The 15,408-nt window shown below is 36.7% G+C and overlaps 2 protein-coding genes across 7 annotated transcripts; one reads left to right on the top strand and one right to left on the bottom strand.

Annotated features, from left to right (window-relative positions):
• The first annotated feature begins 3,998 nt into the window (after window positions 1-3,998).
• On the top strand, window positions 3,999-9,510 carry LOC140005917 (formamidopyrimidine-DNA glycosylase-like). Of its 5 annotated transcripts, none has more exons than XM_072047198.1 (10): window positions 4,003-4,562; window positions 4,664-4,715; window positions 5,329-5,386; window positions 6,159-6,227; window positions 6,327-6,452; window positions 7,296-7,346; window positions 7,719-7,796; window positions 7,918-8,017; window positions 8,571-8,605; window positions 8,679-9,510. In XM_072047198.1, exons 1-10 carry the CDS (start codon window positions 4,334-4,336, stop codon window positions 9,234-9,236), a joined length of 1,356 nt encoding a protein of 451 aa, XP_071903299.1. In that variant the 5' UTR covers window positions 4,003-4,333; the 3' UTR covers window positions 9,237-9,510. The 5 variants fall into 5 exon arrangements, with proteins under 5 accessions (XP_071903301.1, XP_071903299.1, XP_071903302.1 ...); XM_072047201.1 differs by lacking the exon at window positions 7,918-8,017 and adding an exon at window positions 8,070-8,193 and having other exon boundaries at window positions 8,679-8,871; XM_072047197.1 differs by lacking the exon at window positions 7,918-8,017 and adding an exon at window positions 8,070-8,172 and having other exon boundaries at window positions 4,016-4,562.
• Window positions 9,511-9,561: 51 nt separating this feature from the next.
• LOC113742535 (uncharacterized) lies at window positions 9,562-14,876 on the bottom strand. Of its 2 annotated transcripts, XM_027270377.2 has the most exons (11): window positions 14,515-14,874; window positions 13,628-13,703; window positions 13,469-13,554; window positions 12,936-13,029; window positions 12,757-12,833; window positions 12,398-12,525; window positions 11,151-11,222; window positions 10,701-10,771; window positions 10,436-10,511; window positions 9,850-9,993; window positions 9,562-9,772 (listed from the first exon to the last, which is right to left on the bottom strand). In XM_027270377.2, the coding sequence occupies exons 1-11, from the start codon at window positions 14,863-14,865 to the stop codon at window positions 9,733-9,735; spliced, it is 1,215 nt and encodes a 404-aa protein (XP_027126178.2). In that variant the 5' UTR covers window positions 14,866-14,874; the 3' UTR covers window positions 9,562-9,732. The 2 variants fall into 2 exon arrangements, with proteins under 2 accessions (XP_027126178.2, XP_027126179.2); XM_027270378.2 differs by lacking the exon at window positions 11,151-11,222 and having other exon boundaries at window positions 14,515-14,876.
• Between the last annotated feature and the right edge of the window lie 532 nt (window positions 14,877-15,408).

Genomic DNA, 15,408 nt, shown 5'->3' with positions numbered 1-15,408 from the left:
TCGTGCCACGTGGCGTGAAAATGGGCTGGGTTTTTGCTGGTCTGGTATGGTGGCCGTGTTTCTTGTTTTCTCAGCTGGCTGGATTCCGCTCCTCCTAGAGTCTTACATGTATTATTTTCTCAACCATCGGGAGCTGTTTCTGAGACTACTTTGTTTTTGGCACTTTTTGAGTCCATTGGGAGGAGAAGAGATGCTGGTTCAATTTTAAGCGAAAACGTACAGTTTATTTTTTCAATGACACGGGTTTCATGTTGTGTTAACTTGGTGCTTGCTCTTCATCGTTTTCCTCGGCTCCTTTTTTTTTTTAAATAATAATGAGTCCATTTTCCGACCAGCAAGCTTGGAAATGCTCACGAAAATCTCGTTTGCTGACGCGCATAAAATTTTATCTACTGCAGCTTTTCAGCCAATGCCCAACGTCTTCAAAGTTCAAAGCACATGACCTGGCTCTAATTTCCAAGTAACAATTGCAATAATTTTTGTAATAGGGTAAATCTTATATACGTTGTCACAGTGTAAACACTGTCATCTTAGATTCATGAAATTCAACTTTTGCAAGTGTGTGTAAAAGTTGAATTTCATGAATCTAACGATGACAGCGTATACACTGTCAGTGCAGGAAAGATTAATCATTTGTAATATGATATACGTGAATTTTTTTAAAAAATATAATCATAAAATGTGTAAAATAAAATAATAATATTTGAGAAAAAATATGTATCTAAACACGCCCAATGATTTTTTTTTTTTCAAATAGCATCGATCGTATGACTTCGGATTAAGTGTGAAATAGATAAAGAATTAAACATATATTTTGCGGTTGAAGAGGTAGGGACAATATGTGGTCAAGCAATCGTAACATTCCTGGTTCACTTCACTTTCAGATCGCTGTTTAAAGTCTTCCTCAAAACAAAACAAAACAAAACAAAACAAAACGAAACGAAAAGAAAGAAAGGAGGAGGCAGCAATTGTTGTGTTTTATACGAAACATGGAATCGTGCAGGCTAGAAGTGGTTTAGATCAAGATGAACACGGTGCCACACAAACTCGGGCCTACTTTCTCAACTTGTTTTTAGTTAAACATCTTCAAATCTCATCAAAATACTTGATTACTCAAATAAACAGATTCACGATCTTCTTAACTTACATGACGATGTAATTGTTTTTATCACTAAATGAAGTCATCAACGGCTTCAGCACATTCCCTTCTTGGTTTTGACTGCTTAACTACATGTGCTTTAAATGGCTTCAAGCTATTTCTTTTAGGTGTTGGTAGGTACCGTCGTCTACGTAGGTGCGAGTATTAATGAATGAACAGTCCAATAAATTTTGAAGGCTGCCAAGCTAAGAAAGCTAGTGGAGCTTAGAGGGGGAATAGATAAACGAGATACCCACATTTTTAGCTAAATTTTAAATCACAATTTGAGAGAGAGAAAGAGAGAGAAAAGGAATCTTTAGTTCTCTACTTTAACCAATATGTGTAAATTTGAAGGAAACTGCCTTTGCCTGAGTGTGTTCAAGTTTAAAAATATTTTTGTAGATTTTGTTTCCAATCAGAGAGGGTGTTTTTGAAATATTATACTGTAACAGTGTATATGAAAAACTATTATACATGTTTTTTGAAATACTGATGATATATTATATGGATAAAATATTTTTTGAATTATTTTTGTTTGTGTATTACTATATTATTGTATTTGAAAAACTTGTTTTTGAAAAATAGGTTAATCCAAACGGAGTAGTAGATACCAGACAAACTTTAATTGGTTAATTAGAAATACTTGTATTAATAAGATAAAGAGTAAGGTTTGTATGACACTAACTGTGCATATACATAATTACCATTAGATTCATGACAGATATATAAAAATTAAATTTTAAATTCAAAATTTACATATTTATCATTGATCTAAAATTAACAATATATACAGGGTTAGGATATAGATAATTAATCCTAAGATACAAGTCATCTACCTTTTCTTTTTAAGATAAAAATCATCTACTTGGAAGATTGTTGTGTTTCTCTACTTGGAAGATATCTACTTGAAAGATATACTAAAAGAAATTTGAGATATTGGAAACTAAGTTAATTGTGGTACGAGTGAAATAGTACTTATGTACAGATCGTATTCTCTACAATTATAGGCGCAAAGGCAAATACCTTTTTAACGGTTTGAATTAGGCCCCCCGTCTTTCAACCATGCAACCCCACCAGTACTCAATCCTTTTCAAGCTATTGATCATTTATAACACCATCAAATCTGGCAACTTTCAGAGAGAAAGAAAAAAGGCTGACAAAGATTTAAATCCGTCCACATGTCCGAAAGATTCTCTCTTTCTTTTTTTTTTTTTCGAAGGAGATGTCCGAAAATTTCTTTTTTCTTTTTTTTGAAGGAAATGTCCGAAAGAAAGATTCAGAGACATGAGTGCGTAATGAGTGAGTTGTTAGGTCATGGTGACTACTGGTACGGTGACAATCAATTTTTGTGGTGCACGTGGAACACATGGTCTCAGCAGCATGGTAGTGGTATCCTACGTTGGTTGAGACGCTTCTTGACCTTATTACCGACTTATAAAACTTTCTCAGCAGCTTTCAGTTCATGAAATCAAACGGTAGATAATGCAAATGTATTCTGCTTCAATTGTTAGTAGCTGTTGCCGGCGGAGCTAATCCCAAATTAATTTGAAAGCTGGAGTTTTTGGGCTGGTTGAACTGCTTCCATTGTGAATGACGACGGTTTGCAAGCTGGATTTATGCGACAATTCTTCGCTAAAGGCGTTTTCTAAGTTCGCTGCTTTTTCTTTCTTCTTATTTGGGCAGGCTTCTGAGGTACTTAAGAGAACAGCAGCAAATCAGCTCAAAAGTTAGTTGGTCAAATTTTTTTTTTTTTAATTTAGCAACAAACAATCCAGGGGGACAAAACCGAAAAATAAGAAGATGATTACGAAAAGTAAATGTAGAATCAACAATATGTCATTGCAGAGGCCTCGATCAAGAATCTGGGATCACTCTCCCCCAAAAGGAACTGACTTCTACGTGGAATTTGATTGTTTTGTCCAATTCCAAGATCAGATAATAAATATTTTGGACGGTCGACTTCATGAATATTCTTAAGATGTTCCCTTTGGCTTGTTTTGGTATGTCTTGTCGCCTGCTGCAACGAGAGACGGTAAGTGAGCTTATAAGAATGTGATCGGGGAAATAAAATAAAATGGTAAAAGAAAGTGTTTGGCATGGACGCATTCAACCTTTTTCCTCGCACAGAAATACCAAAGATGTGAAGAAAGAAGTCAATACAACGCTTCAGGCATGTTCTTTGTTCTGGTATCTTTCAACGAAAAATACAGTGCCATCCTGAAATAGTTGTCCCAGTCACCCATGATCCAGTAATTAACATATTATGCCTCCAACGACAACATGCGTGATTAGGGTACGGCCTATCGTGTAATATAGGGCCAACTTAAGTTAGTTACCAAATTAATGCTACAACTTATAATGCTGTTTCTTTATTTACGGCGGGAATTGATAGAAGTTACGCAGGTTGACTCAGTGGTTTGTTTGGATTGGGCTTTATTTCCCCAAATTTATTTGCTTACATCATCATTACAATTTTCAATACACCTTTTTACCTTCCCAATTATCTTTTGGCTACTTTTATGCATCACGTATTTGTGGCTTCTGCCTCCTCTTGATAGAAAAGAAAATGAATTATGAACATAAATAGGTTGTGTAGCCTTGTTTGTCAGCTGAATCTTTGTTTATCTTTTCTTCCTACGCCTAAGCAAGAATGCATGCCCTCTTTTTTTTGTCTTAACGATAATATTTCTATAAATCAATCTATCCTAATTTATTAAGAGGGGGAGTCGATGAGAATAGAAAATCCATTAAAAAAGGTCACTGAAAACGACCACATATATTGGCAATTGGTGGAGAGTCAACACCACTAAAACTTAAGGGGATGGCCAAAGGGCTGCTGGCAAGATGCATGTCCTCCCTCTCCCAATTTATTGCCGTTTCCCCGACAACATGTAAAGCAAACAACTACTAATTTTTTTTAATGGACCAGAGGTCAAAAAAATCCTTTTTTCCTTAAGTTTATTGGGCCTCAGAAAAATCTTTGATGCAGGCTGGGCCCCGTGGAAAGGAAAGATTGATAATCCAAGTGCTAGAATTGCGAAGACGATGCGAAGTCGTTTCGACCACGGTGAATCGGGTGAAAAATCTTCAAAGCTAAAGCCCCGGAGTTACTGGACTGGGGACAAGAAGAGAGCATAACAGAAAAGCGCGCCAAACATTGGCACACACCACACACACTGTTGTGAGAACGGGAGGATGCCGGAGCTTCCGGAAGTCGAAGCTGCTCGAAGAGCTATAGAGGAGCACTGCTTAGGCAAGAAGATTGTTAAGTCAATAATCGCCGACGACTCCAAGGTCGTCGATGGGGTATCTCATAAGGACTTCGAAGCCTCCCTAAATGGGAAAACCATCGTCGCCGCTCATCGCAAGGGGAAGAACATGTGGCTCCAACTCAATTCCCCTCCTTTTCCCTCTTTCCAGTTCGGTACAATCCCATTTCCCTAGGAACCCTAAAGCTCATGCAGCAGTAAAGTTAACATTTTTATTTTTTTAAATTGTTTATCATTTTTGTGTTTTTGTTTAAAGGGATGACTGGTGCGATATATATTAAGGGAGTTGCAGTTACTAACTATAAAAGGTGAAAAGTTTTTTCTTGCTCTTGCTCTTCTTTATTTGGTTTGTTTAGGTCCCAGTTTATAAAGTGATAATCTTGTATCTCGTAATTTTATAAGATGTTGTGCGGAAAGCTTTGAAAATTTTTTTCCCCGGGAAAATGCTGTTCTTTCTGGAATTAAGCTGCTGCGTGAGCTGCTGCGTGATTTCTGTCAAAATGGTTTTTTGATGTTAAGATTGTTGCGGATACAGATCTGTATATGCATGTTCGAGGCTCTGCAATTTTATTATTTAGATAAAGACGGAGATCAGAAGACAGAAGTAAATTGGCTGAGTCAATGGAAAAACAGAAATAGGTGATTATTGGGGAGTGCACTAAGATAACGATTGTGGAAGTTAAGGTTCAGATTATGTTCTTTTTCTGAACTAAGTCCTTCCATTCTTGTTTTTCCTTCCTGTTTTCATTAATTTGTGTGGAGGAAACATGGGAAACCAATCATATCTTCTCCTGTGCTTAATTAAGTTGCACTTGATACTAATGAAAGAACTTTTCTATTATTGGACTTTGTTACAGATATGGTTGCTCTTTTTCAAAACTTTTGTGTACCGATGAGGATAAATTGCTTTATTACTCGCAGGTCTTCTGTAAAAGACACTGATGAGTGGCCTTCGAAGTATTCCAAGTTCTTTGTTGAGGTAAGCAGCATCGCTGCCTCATATTAATCAAACTATTGCCTGCTTTGGTTTTAAGTTTGAACTGCAACTGCTACTTCCTACCATAAATTAGCAGTAGACTTTACTATAGAAAGAATGTAAAATTTGAACAATGATATATCATGCTAGGTTTACAGCATTATATAGGTTTGTCAAACCATATTTCATGTCCTTGTTGGATGTTAAGCGTTCAACATGCATATTTGGCTTATTGTAGGCGAGTCCACGTAACCTAAACTGTATGTCCTTGTCATATGCCTGAGATGGACTTTGGTTGGTAAACTCACGAAGTACTTCTGACCTTTTAGTTTTTCTGCTTCAGAATACCAGAAGCTATTCCTGGGTTGTGTGGAATGAGTAGCCTATTACCATCTCTCTGGAGCATGCATGAAGATATTGGGCCTGGTTAATGCTCTTTAGTGCAGCTTTGCCATGTTGTTGTCATTTTTGTCTGAAACCTCTCAGCTTAACAATGAAAATGCTGGCCTAACATCTGTAAATTTTTTTCTAAATGTAAACTTTTCCCTAGGGAGTTTTAAGTCTTTATCTGCTATCCATCTTCTAAAGTTAGAAAAATCTTGTCTGATATTTCAATGCTTAATTTATCTATTTCTCAGTTGCTTGGTTGTATCTGAATTAACGAAAAATCATGTTTAGCTGTCAAAGTTTGTAATCATGCCAAGGAAAAGAATGTTCTTTCATTTTGCAAGTATTTCTTCTTACACAGTGGGTTTCTTCTTGTTCTCTTGTGCAGTTAAATGATGGTTTGGAGCTCTCATTCACTGATAAGAGGCGTTTTGCAAGAGTTCGCTTACTTGACAATGTATTCGAATACTCATTGTCTTATTTTCGCAATGTTGTATGTGCTTTTGTTCTTAGAGCAGGTTTCCATTGAAATGATGATCATGGATCACTTTTGCAGCCTGTTGCAGTACCACCAATATCTGAACTTGGTCCAGATGCATTGCTGGAGCCTATGGCTGTAGATGAGTTCCATAAGTTGTTGAGTAAAAAGAATTTAGGCATCAAGGCTCTTTTACTTGATCAGGTTAAAAAGTTTGCTTTCAGCTTGAGATTCAGAATAATAGAGAATGACAATAATCCTGGATACGTGTGATTGTTTGCTTTTACATTGTTTTATCATTATGAAATCCTTGTTATATTTTTGTAGTGGGTTAATTATTTGAATTACCCATAAATGGTCTCCATCTTGACTAACTGATGTTTTATTTTCTGGATACTGATGAAATTGATGCTGAAGTAGTTAATGGAATGCATATTTTTGGCTTCTGCACCCCTCTGGTCACTTGTGTGGACCTTTTAAGATTGTGTAACAGAAATGTTGATTGGACTACTATTTGGCCTCTAATCTGCCAATACACATTACCTTGCAACTTAAGATGGTTGATATTTTTGGGATACTGTTTCATTGTGTCTTGTTAGAGTATGTAGTTAGAAGATTCTTAAAGTAAATGACAAATGTGGGTGTTATTTAGTAAAGCAACTGAATTTTTTGAGACTTGCTTCCCATTGTAGACTCCTGGTTAATCTATCATATCCCCAAAAATTTAGTTACGAGGAAGATGGACTTACTGTGAAAAACGTATTTAGAAAATAGAGAGAGCAGGGGGCGCTTTTTTACGAGGATGTTATGGTCATTCTAGTCTTGGGGGACAAACATGTTTATAAGATGATTTAGTGGGATTTGATTAATATCTTACATTCCACTATTGAATGTTCTTTGTAATGCTCGTATTCTAGCTGTGCAGATGCAGTTTGTTCGGTGTACGATGAGAATGGTTAATGCTGTTTCAACGTATCTTTAAAACATGTCTAGTGAATGTAATTATTCTCTTTTCAACTGGTAGATGTTTGAACTGCTTTGTCTCAGGGTTTTATCTCAGGAATTGGCAACTGGGTTGCTGATGAAGTTCTATATCAGGTGAGTGTCTATCATTTTTGTCAGTTCATTGGGATTTGGTTCTAACCTTAGGTTGCATATATTTTGTAGTTACACGGGGAACTCTGGAACGTTTTTTGTGCATGACATCCCTCTAGGAAAATAATAAAGAAAATTTTAGGCATAATAGAATCATGTACAAGTGTGATTTCTTTGTTTTCTGTTTCTCTTGTCTGATAATGCTCTTTTAAGATGAGAATTTTCTACATTTTCCAGTTAAGTTTCTGCTAATTGTTTTGAAATTTGAATTGCATATTCATGGCTTTAGTACATATTATTTTTTTGGCCGTATAGTGGGAGTTTTTTTTTATTTATTCATTATTTATTTTTTTCTGTGTGTCTATTTGTGAACAGGCTAAAATTCATCCCCTGCAAAGTGCTTCCAGCATGTCCATAGAAGTCTGTGGAACATTGCTCAATTGTATTAATGAGGTGACCATCCAATGTCACAAGTTTTTTTTTTTTTTTTTAAATTTTTTTTCTTTTCTATTTTGATAGGTTGTTTCATTGAGAATTCATTATTCATGTCGTGCTATGGAGACTATACTTCTAGGTTATACAATTTGCTGTACAAGTTGATGCTGACTGCGGTTCTTTCCCTCGTCAATGGTTGTTTCATTATCGGTGGGGGAAAAAGCCTGGAAAAGTTAAGGGTGAGATAATTTAAGAGTATGCATCATCTTGACAATACATTCCATTTTACAGGTGATTGGAAAGGCTATTGAAGTCGGGGCAGATAGTAATCAGTTTCCCAGTAATTGGATATTCCATTTCCGGGAAAAGAAGCCTGGCAAGGCTTTTGTTGATGGTTTGACTCCTGACTGATGTGGTATCTTGCGTGTGTCATCGATAAATGCTTATTGTGCTTTAACGTGTTGGGATAAGCCACAACTTTTCAAGATATTGATATTACACTACTTCCAGTTTAAGCCCTGTGTAATAGAAGGCTAACCAAAGGAAAACTTTGACTAGAGGCCCTGAATTGTGCCACATCACTGTTGTGCCACAATTTTTCTATTTATTCTTCTTGAATTCCTGATTATAGTAGTGAGTAGAGAGTAGTTTTTCCTTTTATCCAAGCATGCGTTGATTTGGAAAACAAAAGCGGGATTTTTAGATTTGGTCTTGTGCATCTATTACCATACAATCTTTAGCTGTTTTGAGTGGTGTACCGTTGGGATAATAATAAATTTCTCTTTATGCCAGGGAAGAAAATTGAGTTTATCAATGCTGGTGGCAGGGTATGTTTCTTGCAACTTGTAGATTATGATATTCTTGTATCTTATCTGAAGCTGCCTGCTGCTTTTACCTCAGACGACAGCTTACGTGCCAGAACTTCAAAAACTCGGGGGAGCACAAGCTGCAAAAGAAGCAAGTAAACCACAGAAAAGCTCAGCTAAAAACACCAAAAATTCTAAAAAAGGTGTTGGTAGTGATGATAATGATGATGATGAACCAGAAAGTGAGGAAGATGCAAAAACTAGAAAATCCAAAGTGATAGGAGGGAAAAAGGCTGCTAGAGGTACAAATGCCCCTGTGAAAGCGAAGCCCAAGAAAAGTCCCAATGTGGCTGGTGATGATTCCAATGATGATAATGATGGAGACTATGGCGATGAAGATCCAAAGAAAAATGGAAATAAGAAACTTACTGCAAGAAGTATGCCCAAGGGAAGCTGCAAAGATGATAGTGGAATTGAGTTCAAGAAAGATACAGGGAAAAATTCTGCTAGGAAAAGAAAGCCAGTTGAAAGTGATGATGACAAAAATTACGATGGGAATCAGAAAAATGGAAAAGAAGCCAAGGCTCAGAAGGCACCCAAGGAAAAGGTTGATACCAGTCAGACCAGGAGGTTGACCAGGAAGAAAGTATAATAGTTGATGATATGCATTCGTCACTTGTGATTTGTCTATACTCCCTACCCTTATTCTGAAACAATAGGGATCAGGTACCAAGCATGGTATTGTTGCTTTTTGTAAGGAATTTACAGTGCCTCAAACCTGTTGTAATTCCCTTCATGCTCATTTTAGTTTTGATCTGCCGTAGAAACTTTGATGATTAAGTTTCTGTAGGAAGTTGTAGATGCTCCTTTTGAATGATTGGCAATTTAGCTAATTCAATGAAGCCTTAAGTTGGACCTTCCCAACAGTTATAACTGTGAATCCCCACCACGGGAAGCAGTAAAACAAGAAATGACTATAGGCGGAATCTAGCTTTTAGCTAAGAATACATTTGACTTGTATGCGATCTTTTGATGTTAAATTTAGAATTGCGGTAACCAATAAAGTACATTTCCCCAAGTAGTTTCCAAGGTTCAGTCACATATGGGGGCTTGTCGTTGATGTACGCAATGGGTTGGCTCCTTGCGGTTCAGAAGGATATTCTCAAGGCATCAACAACTTTCTCTGGCCTGTTAATGGTAAAACAGCAATAAAAACCAAGCACGTAGCGGGAATTTTGTTGAGTAAAGAGTTTTGAGTTTTATACCAGTCCTCTTGCGGCATATGACCTGCACCTTCAATTAACTCAAGCTTGACAACCTCGGGATTTCCTTTCTGGAATTCTTCTGCCACTGATTGAGGAAGATACTTGTCCGATATTCCCCATGCAACTAAGATTGGTTTATCCCACCTGTAATCAGTATGCAGATCATTCCAGTGTCAAAAGCACAACAAAAGCAGTGCTAACAGCCTTAAACAACAAAAGCTATCAGTATAAGATTTGAAAATTTGCTGTGGAAAGGTTTCGTTTGATAACATTAGATTCAACGACTTTCAGAATTGCAGGCCCAATCAGCTGTAGTGTATATGATTATTGCTGAATAATTCTATGCGGTTTTGCAGCACCGAAAGTTCCCCTAACACTTTTGCTTCAGCCTATTAGTTACTCAAAAACATGATTTTGCACTTCACTTCAAAACACATGCTTGGTTTAATTCATTGTTAGCTACATTCAGCTGCAATGACTTCTCCACCTGAAGGTATACTTTACAGGTAGGTATACATAGCGTACAAACATAACAGGGATTTGCAACTCCTGTTAACACTATTACAAATTAAATACATAAATTTACCTTCCTGAAGCAAACCCACATGAAATTTCACCCAACAACTCATTGAAGTTCACTTTTTTTGCTGCTTCAAGCAGTGCTGGAAACCAAAACATACAAGAGAACATTACTACGAGAGGGTATCTCGGAGGAAACCATTTTTGCTCCAAAAAAAAAATGATGCTTTTTAGTGTCATAGCAACAGTGAACTGAGAAAGACTAGCTGGTAATCCAACATGTTCATTTTCAATAAAAAGAGGAAGCATGATGATTAGAGTGAAAACCAGACCAAATCCGGGTCCGCTGCTTGACAAATATGGTAATCTGTACACCTCAGCCTTCTCCAGCTTCAAAACATAACTGCCATGAAAGCCGGTCTCGTGTTTAAAAAAACAAAAGAGCACAAAATGAATCAAGAAAAATGCGAAGATCTAGTTAGTTTTGGAAGCCTAGAAAGGCAAAGGCACAGCGTTTCCAGTTTCATAATGCTTAATGTGTATAACTTACATACATGAATTTTGGATGTTCTGTTGGACATTATATGTGTAACGCAAGATGGCCAGAGCAAATTCTTATCCCATTAGAGCTGGTTTATCTTCTGTTTTGATTTGTTATACTTTTCTGAGATTATTCGTTCAAGTTTCAACATACCCTACCATACAAAGTTACAATCTATCTCACTGTAGTTCAATAAAAAGTATCTATAATGTTACTTCCAGAACAAATTCCAGATACATACGCGCTACCTGCTTCAATAAATCTCTCAGCCATAATAGCATTCTGGCAAGTGAACTCACCCAAGAATGGAATCCTATAGATAACAGAGATAGTGGAAAGAAACGGTAATGTAAGCATACTTTCTAAGAACATACTATATAAGCTTTAGTGGCGTATAATACAGAATTAAGACAACATAGTATACCATACTTTGAATAGCAAACAAGATCCTCGAGAAAAAATATGGCAGCATCTCTGTTTTTTATGATGTTCATTTCTTCATCAGCATAATAAGTATTGGCAATCAAACCGTGGATAAACCATTTGTAGACTATTAAGGAAACAGGTCAACCACTTTCTTCAAATTGTGGATTATAAGCCGAATGAAAGAAAATGGCCATGAGACATGAAAGCATATCATCAACAAAAGCTCTCTATGACATAGCCTTTACACTCTTTTCCGATGCAGAAGAAAAGAGAGTTTCCGTGTCAGCCTGTTGCTTTTGATGTTTGACGTTAAAAGTAAAAGGGCAGTTATCAACTGTTTTCAGATTGACCTCTCCACTTCTCTCCTTTTCCATTTCACCAAGAACAAGAAGCATGGATCAATACAGTCAAACAACATACTGAGGGGTTCAATTAACATGTCCATATGGTCAGAAAGTACGTCACTGTCTAATTTTCTTCCAAAGTGTCACTGCATCAGAAGCAGGTATACGTGGAATGTTTAGCCAGACAATATGCTGCTTCTGAGTTTCCTATAATTACTTTTTGGGTGTATCTAACGAGAAATCTGGAAGCAGATGCTTCCAAGAATTAGTAATGTCAATTATTCTGAATTAACTGCTTTTAACTGTTATACAGTAGGATGACTTCATGAAAATCCAAGTCTCAGTTGAAACGTACAAAAGATGTATAATATTACTGAAGTCAACTCACTAAACTTCTGTTTGAATATGCTACAGAGGGGGATGCCGGGAAAAGGGAGGGGGGAGGGGGGAGGGGGGGGTCACATATGCATATTATCTTCCAAACCTAAACAAATTAGTGGTTAACCATAGTGACTTAATCCCCCAAAAAAGAAGACAACATGTTATGAGAGATTCAAAGAAGACAATATTCGTTGACGCACTAGATAGATTCTCAAACTAATTGAGTAAAATCAACATCTCCAGATTTATATATGAAGAATATAATTTGACTCATCAATTTTTAACGAAGTTACTGCTTGATGAATTTACACCAATGCTCAACACTTAAAAATTAAACCTGAGCTGTTTAAAGAGTCCAGGAATAGGAGATGAAACTGTCAATGGAGTGTTCAGAATTGCCAGCTTTGATATTTTATTTTGGTTCTTTAAAGCCCAAGTCAATCCATAAGAGCCTACAAGGAATCCCTGCGCAAAAATGATAATAGGAGAGTTTAGAAATGTGATTTGACTACCGTTAGATCATGATATTCATACACCACGGCAAATCCTGCAACTCTTGAGCAATCAAAACTTGCAGTGTAGGATGTACATTAAAAACTAAATATCAAACAATTTTTTGAGGGTACGTGTTGCTTTGCATGTACCAATAAGAATATCACTTCTATAGATCTTTAGCTTGATGAAACCTTTTCTAACCTGAACAACGAGGAAAAATGGAGATGTGACCCCAAGGACATCTAGTAACTTATCAAATCCGTCATGGAACTCTGTTTCTGTCACAATGAATTTCTCATAATCTCAGAAACGAAGCAATAGCGCCACATAAAATTCTTCTCTAATACTGTCAGATCTGAATCTTTGCAAAATTTACCAACCAGTGTAATCAAAACCATATCCAGGCTGTGGCTTGTCACTAAACCCAAATCCTATCCAGTCTGGTGCAAAGCAGTGAAACCCAGAATCTGCCATCTGGTAAACAAAGATGTTAGTCACAGATTAACACAGATGAAATGATAAACCACCATGTAAGATGGTGTCAACAATAAATGGATAAATACTTGCTCAAACATGTATAATTTTACCAATGTAGCACTGTAGTGTTTTCTGATTGCTAACCGTGCATTCTTTTGTAATTTTCTTTTTCCTTTTGCATTATCAGATTTATAAGTTCACTAAAGTACGACAAAATTTTTCTTCTCTAGAGTCAATACTTTTTGTTGCTTTAGAAATGTGCCAAGTTCTCAAAGACATGTACAGGCGCAAAACAGTTGGCTAACTCAGAACTATAAAAGTGAAATAAAGAGGAAAATTGGAAAAAGGCAAAAAACTTAAGCTGCAGTAGCATCCTGGTTTTCTGATTGCACAGAGTTCGATACAACCTTAGGTTTAGCTTAGAGAGGAAGCTGACCCGAGACATGACATTACGATAGCTATAAGATTGTGTTGGAGCCCCATGAAGAAACACAATGGTTCCACGTCTGCTTGCAGCTGACCCTGCAAAGGGCAGACAGATTTTCTTGAGTCCTGTAGAAGAAAATAACCAACAGCAGCAAAATGCATAGTTGACCTGTTTCTCTCACAAACCATCTTAGCCCTCCAGATTTGATGTATGAGCCATATTCCCTTCCTTTGTCTTCTATTCTCTGTAAACAGGAGTACAAGTACATTAACCCCTGAATGCTAAATCATCACATCACACTGAATGAAGCATTTCTCTACAAACTGGAAAGACGATGCAGATATCTCCCTTCCACACCTTAACCTTTCTCACAGGAAGCATCTTCTTAAACAGAAAATATAATTCGAATGCAGAAGGAAAAAAAATCAGCAAGAAGATTTATAAGGAGTTACTGTCCAATGCAGTTTTTCTTGTTCACTTTTGCCTTTGGGATCACCTTGCGCAGCAAGCATGACATTGTGGATGCTGCATAAGTTTTGTCCTTCTAAAATGAGATATAGATTGATAAGCTCAAGTCCTTAAGTGGTGATTTCTATTCAGGTTGCACTCGAGGTGCTTCAGCTTTAATTCGAAAGGCCAACAAGTTTTTGTTTCCCTTTCAAACAAACATTAGAGAGAGATTTACAAACAATAAAATTGCACAATTCACAAGACTCCAACAATCCTAGCTAGCTCAAGGTTCTACATGGAAATTTCAATGCAAAGATCTTGATTGGCAGCGTCTAATCTTTAGCCGACATGACAGTTTTTATGCTCACATCGAAGTCCACTGTAACTTTCTAAAAAGTGGGGCAGAGACAAGATTTCAGTTGTTCAAGTTGCTAAAGCGGGGAAGACTGCTAAGTTATTAGGGCATAGGCATTAAGGCATTCATCGAAAATGCCAAAACAAACGTAAATTACAAATAACTACTAGAATGTGCATACACATTTTAAGATACAAAGGCCAAAAAGACTGCTGTAGTATTGACAGCAAAGCAGATCGGAGTTGCTTACGGAAAGCATTTGGCCGACATTGCCGTCCTCGGCAGGGGATTCAGGGAGTTGAATAGCACTCTTACTGGAAGGATTATCGGTGACAAATCCAAAAGGGTTGAATGCTGGCTTGTCATTGTCCTCCTTTTCTGAAGCTTTGGCAAAGATTTTAGGAAACCTTGGTTTTCTTTTGCTTCTACTAGTCCAAAATCCATGGACACGTCCAGCGGTGCTGTTGAACCGCGAGGAAGATGAGGAGGTGGAGCAAGATGAGGAAGCTTGGAAGTTCAGGCGAGTTGGTGGAGGAGGAGACCCCAGAAAGAAGGCCATTTGATGATATGAGGTTGAGAGAGTGGAGGGAATTTTGAGCATAACCAACACCACTGACTACTTAATCTGCCTTTTCAAACTTTTGAAAGCTCCACCTCATACTATTGAAGTTCTCACAAAAAAGTGGTATCTTTTGATTGATTTCACAGTGCCCCCTAAGGAAGTTAGTGAATATTTTGAGCAAGTGAAATTGCAAAAATCTTGTGTTATTAACTTAATTTCTTTTCAGTTGGGACTATTTAAAGATTATTTCTTTTCCATTCATCAACGTTGTTAATACTGTTTGCCTCTTAGCCAGTAACAAGTATGTTAAGGTAATTTTAAGTACCTTTTCTCGTTCAAAGACGTATTTAATTGAAGTGTTATCTTAATAAATAAGAGACTAATCTTGTATACATTAACAATACATGTACTAATAGACATAAATATCACTCTCTTCATGCTTGCAATTTTTTATTTGTTTAATTCTTTTAGCTTTTTATGTATCTTTGTTATATATATATATAAGTAATTTTAGAGAAATAATGTTCTAATTGCCAAAGAAGAGATAATTTAATCATTATAGATGATTGCATTATGCTTAAT

This window comes from Coffea arabica, chromosome 4e (assembly GCF_036785885.1).
Source record: "Coffea arabica cultivar ET-39 chromosome 4e, Coffea Arabica ET-39 HiFi, whole genome shotgun sequence".
Lineage (NCBI taxonomy): Eukaryota > Viridiplantae > Streptophyta > Magnoliopsida > Gentianales > Rubiaceae > Coffea > Coffea arabica.
The sequence above is the reverse complement of the archived record's forward strand: the minus strand, read 5'-3'. Positions and strand labels throughout refer to the sequence as shown.